The 4,957-nt window shown below is 34.3% G+C and overlaps 1 protein-coding gene across 2 annotated transcripts; it reads right to left on the minus strand.

Annotated features, from left to right (window-relative positions):
- Positions 1 to 509: 509 nt before the first annotated feature.
- LOC130729502 (plasmodesmata-located protein 8) lies at positions 510 to 4,713 on the minus strand. Of its 2 annotated transcripts, none has more exons than XM_057581273.1 (3): positions 3,876 to 4,713; positions 1,889 to 1,996; positions 510 to 838 (listed from the first exon to the last, which is right to left on the minus strand). In XM_057581273.1, exons 1-3 carry the CDS (start codon positions 4,639 to 4,641, stop codon positions 765 to 767), a joined length of 948 nt encoding a protein of 315 aa, XP_057437256.1. In that variant the 5' UTR covers positions 4,642 to 4,713; the 3' UTR covers positions 510 to 764. The 2 variants fall into 2 exon arrangements, with proteins under 2 accessions (XP_057437256.1, XP_057437257.1); XM_057581274.1 differs by lacking the exon at positions 510 to 838 and adding an exon at positions 1,502 to 1,788.
- Positions 4,714 to 4,957: the final 244 nt, after the last annotated feature.

Genomic DNA, 4,957 nt, shown 5'->3' on the forward strand with positions numbered 1-4,957 from the left:
CAAGCCTTATTGATTTTCTTTGGCGGATCTCGTGATCAATTCCTTAAGCAAGGAGGCCAAGAAGAAGAGCGGACAAAACGTATTCAGATCACATGGAAGAATTAGGGATTAGGGTTCTCAATTGTTTCTTTAGGGAAAAGGAGTTATGTGTTATTATCTTAATTAATAAAAATATAATAGATCACATGGAAGAATTAGGGATTAGGGTTCTCAATTGTTTTTGTAGGGAAAAGGAGTTATGTGTTATTATCTTAATTAATAAAAATATAATAGATCACATGGAAGAATTAGGGATTAGGGTTCTCAATTGTTTCTTTAGGGAAAAGGAGTTATGTGTTATTATCTTAATTAATTGGTTTATTGTGCAAATAGATTATTTAATAAAATAAGTATTATAAAAATATAAAAGAAAAAGAATATTGAAATGAGTTGGAATTTGTAAAAACACATGTTACAATATCATTGGAACACCTTATCAAAGGGTGATTTAACCCATTTTTAATCAAGGGTCATTTAGACAACCCCATAAAGGATATATGAGTCACTTTTATTTAGAAGATTTGTGTGTTTGATTTCACTTTTAATGTGAGGGCTGTGTTGGTGAGTGATTTGTGAGTATAGTGTAAGGGATCTAACATCAGAACTCTTCTCTTACACCTAACATCAACATCCCCCAAACCCCCAAAAGTCAGAAACTAACCAAGAGAAGAAAAAATATGCTCAAAGAGCCTCCCATCACAACATCTTGTGATCCCGCCAAGAGGCTAGGAGGTACAAGAGGACGCGAACCAAAACCCCTGCTGCAAGACCACTTGTACTTGCTTTGCTGGAATACATTCTAACACCAAAAGACAAAATTCAGTTCACATGACAAAAAAATTGGTTTTTACCTCTTCAAAAACACATAATTAAGACACTAGAGTTTTTAAACCAATAAACTAAAGAGCCCAAGAAGACATTTACCCAAGTCTTAAAATTGCTTGTTTGGATAATTTTTTATATTTCTCAAGTAAATAATTGTCTAGAAAGTTCTATCTAAATCATATTGGATTATATGTTGAAAGAAAAAAAAATCTCAGAAGAGAAGAGAGATGAAGAAGAAAACAATTGTTTTCTTTTTGGTCAAAGGATTATAAGTGAGAATATAATGTTAATTTCAAAATAAAAAAGTGTTTGAAGCCCAATTTCTTTAAAGTTTTTGGACTAGTTTACGTCCACAACTAAAGCCCAAACACTTCTGTTGATTCAACAACATTTTAGGCTTTCACTCTATCAATCCAACACTATAGATGAATTTGTTAATTAATAATTAACCTCCAAAAAATTAACCAAGCGAAATTTAGCTTCTGTTTGCTACACATGAAAATGGGATTTAACGAGGAACCTCTCAGTGCATGGGACTCATTAGTCAAGTTAAAACTCTAGGAGTAATCAAGAATAGATCCTCAAAATGGGCATTCAGAAAATAGTGATTAATTTAAGAGAGAAGTGCACATAAGAATAGTCTAGAAATTGTTTTAAAATAATGAAAAGAATTAATGGTGAGTTTTTGGTGGGCATCACCAAGGCAAGACAATCTGCAGCACTTTCTATGTTGATGGATATTAGAGTTCTACTTTAAAAACCAAAAGATGATACCCACGCTGTTTTGTTGAGCAACTTACTGTATTAAATTGACCAAAAAGTGGAAGCAAGGCTTTTAAAATAAATGTAAACAAACAATTGAAAACTCTCGTAATGATTGTGATCCCCCCCCCCCCCCCCCCCTCTTTCAACACCTCTACTTACCTGCATGAAATAAAGAAATCATTGATCATTATCACATCATTTCCCCAATGATATCCATTTCATTATATTATAAGGATCACAATTTTGGAAAAATAATTACCCGCTGCTTTTTTGCAAATTGAGAGAAGAACAACTAGAATGGCTAGACCTCCAAATACTCCCACAATAATAGCAACCGATTTCCCCACATCATCATTGTTGGAGGAATCTGCACAAAAATACCATGTTGGAGAAAAGCAATAACAACAACTGGCACTCTGTTATGCATGATATGTGGCAAGATACACTTCCAAATTAAATACATAAGAAAAATATTATAACACTCACTTGCACTCTGTTGTATTAGTTGAATTTATATACGAGTTATTAAATTATATGAGTTTCTCTATCAATTAGAATTTACATAAATTTTAATCAATAAAAGATAAATATTGGAAAAAAATATCAATGTGAATGCTGCTAGTATTTCTCAATACAAAATCGAGGTTCTACATATAAAATCATTAGTTTTCTTAATGCATGAGAGACAATCTTATATGTACTCTAAACTTAATGAATTTTAATCAATAAAACAGAGTGTTGAAAAAAAAGTGTTTGAGTGAGTGCTTATAGCATTTTTCTATGCCAAATTGAGGTTATACATATATAATCATTAGTTTTTTTTACCTAACACATGCGCATGAGAGATAATCTTATTCAAGTCCTAAACATTCATGTTTATGTGAGCCTAACTTTGCCAGCCATCTGAGTATTTTCGTTACACAATAGTTGAACCTGCTACATTGCTTGGAGGGAATTAAGGGTGTACCACTTGAACCAATCATGAGTTATATATGTAGAAGCATTAGTTTATAAATTTAGGAGAGAATATATAACTTTTGTATTGTTGTGGGTTAAAAGATGGTTTTTCTCAGACTCCATGTTATCTTCTTTCCAATGGAAATTTTTGCTTTATGCAAATAAATAAGACACTACTGGATCGGAACGAAACAGATGGACTCTGATAGGTGAAGAGCATAGAATGAGATACTAAATATCGGGTATTCAAACAAAAGAATAAAGAGGAATGGCACAAAGTGTGCATTTTCCCAGATAAAGTTTAAAAGCATATGTTCTGAATGCTTTGCTTCATAAACTATTATTGACCAGTGCAATATTTTGGGTATTCAGCTTCCTTTTTACCTCAGTTTTCTCAGATCACTTTTCTACAAGTGGATCATTAATGCATAACTGTAAGTAATTAGAACCATATCCAAAAAAGTTCACCTTGTCCTGCTTTTTATGCTCTTCTCTCTTAAGAATTCCGTTGGTTTTTAATTGGCTAAAAAGCATTTTTGGCCCCTGATGTTTCAAGTTTGTACAAATTCTGCCCCTACTATATTTTTGTCGACGTTTCTACCCCTCATGTTTTCAAACAGTGCACCGTCTACCCCTCCGTCAGTCATGCTTTATCAGGAGAGGTTCCTGAGTGGATTGGAGAGATGAAGAGGAGTATATGAAGTTGATGATGATCAAGGAAATGATATAAATTAAATTTGTTTGATGTATATATCAATTATGTATGTAACTGAACTGGTTAAATGCATATTTTTCTACTTACAGGCCCCTTGTTTCCAATTTCACTTATAATTTCTACGTGGTAGGTCCAAAAAATATTTAGAAAAAGCCAAATCAGCTAATTCCGTTAGTTTTTTAACGTCTGACTGACGGAGGGGTAGACAGTGCACTATTTGAAAACATGAGGGGTAGAAACATCGACAAAAATAGAGTAAGGAAAAAATTTGCACAAACTTGAAACATCAGGGACCAAAAGTCCTTTTTAGCCTTTTTAATTCTACTCAAAGTTTCCTTTTTGTATGCTTATCTCTATAGACATTTTCTAATGAAAATTTGATAGAAATAAACTACTTAATTAGTGGGAACATTTAATAGTATAAAAGATATCATGCTTAGAATATTTTATTTGAATATGTTAGAAGTCTTATGTACGTTAACTAGATATATGATCAAAATAGTTCTTAGAATGGTATATTAAAATTATCCCTGAGCTAGTTTTTGCGTAGAGTTAAGTATATGAAAATACATACCTAGTTCATCATAGTATCCAGAAGCCCAGTACCTCGCATAACACTGTCCCAAGAACACATCAGCAGCAGCAGCTGAACCACACAAGCTCTTCAGCTTCCCCACAGCATCGACCAAACAAGATGAACAATCTGAAACAGTTAAATCACCCAAACACTGTGCATACCCTTGAACAAGCCCTGAACTACTAACTCTAAATCCACTCGCCGTTTGCAAGTCTGCAAGAACATCATCACGTCGCCGGAAGAACTCAACATCACTAGTCACAGACTTACTACACTTCCTGAACTTAATGCCAGTGTCCAATTTCCCAAGGAAATCACCACTGTGCTCATATCTTAGTAAACAGCCTTCAAGCTGAAGAGAAGCACCAAGTGCATAGGGACAAACTAAGTTGATTTGGTTAACTGATCTTCCAACACACTTTGAGCAGTCAATTGGGTGCAAGTCACCTCTGCACTGGTATAAGCCATAAACTGTTCCTTCTGGCGGTGTTGAACCGGTTCCATTTCCGACGGCGAAGGTATTGTAAGTGATTTCAGATGATGAGCTCACTACTGAGGAGAGGAAGGTGTTGAGGTTGGCTTCAAAGGGTGAACTTGGTTGGTACTTTTCTTGAGAGCAGCCTGCGTAGATGAAGATGTGGGTTCTTGAAGGGTTGCCATGAGCATGAAGAGGTGAAGAGGAGAGGAAAATTATTAGCAGAGAAGTAAGTCTCAAAGAGAGGATGATTCTGTCAGTGGAGTCTAGTTGAAGACTTGACAACATTTTTTTCCTTTTGCTTGTTTTCCCACCAATTCGAACCTTTGTTTGTTTTTGTGTCTTGGTTTATGACAATAAGAAAGTGAGTGGCTAGTGTTTTGTGCTTGCTGAGCTAAGTGTTTTTCTATGGTAAAATAAAAGACTTTTGTTTGGTCAGGCATACATAGACTTTGTCATGCCTGGTCAATGGTCATAAAGATTGTAACCACTACTTCTTTTTTTTTACTAAAAAAAAAGGTAAAATGGAGAGAAAACATATTTTTACATTGATTGTTTTTATGTCTTTCTCTCTTTGGGACATTATCTTGTCAAGGCTAAGATT

This window comes from Lotus japonicus, chromosome 1, assembly GCF_012489685.1.
Source record: "Lotus japonicus ecotype B-129 chromosome 1, LjGifu_v1.2".
NCBI lineage: Eukaryota > Viridiplantae > Streptophyta > Magnoliopsida > Fabales > Fabaceae > Lotus > Lotus japonicus.

Coding starts and splice junctions, on each gene's coding strand:
- LOC130729502 (XM_057581273.1), bottom strand. CDS start 4,641: ATGTTGTCAAGTCTTCAACTAGACTCCACTGACAGAATCATCCTCTCT. Junction 1,997..3,875: donor TGGATACTATGATGAACTAG/GTATGTATTTTC, acceptor ATTTTTGTGCAG/ATTCCTCCAACAATGATGAT. Junction 839..1,888: donor AATTTGCAAAAAAGCAGCGG/GTAATTATTTTT, acceptor TTTTGGTGTTAG/AATGTATTCCAGCAAAGCAA.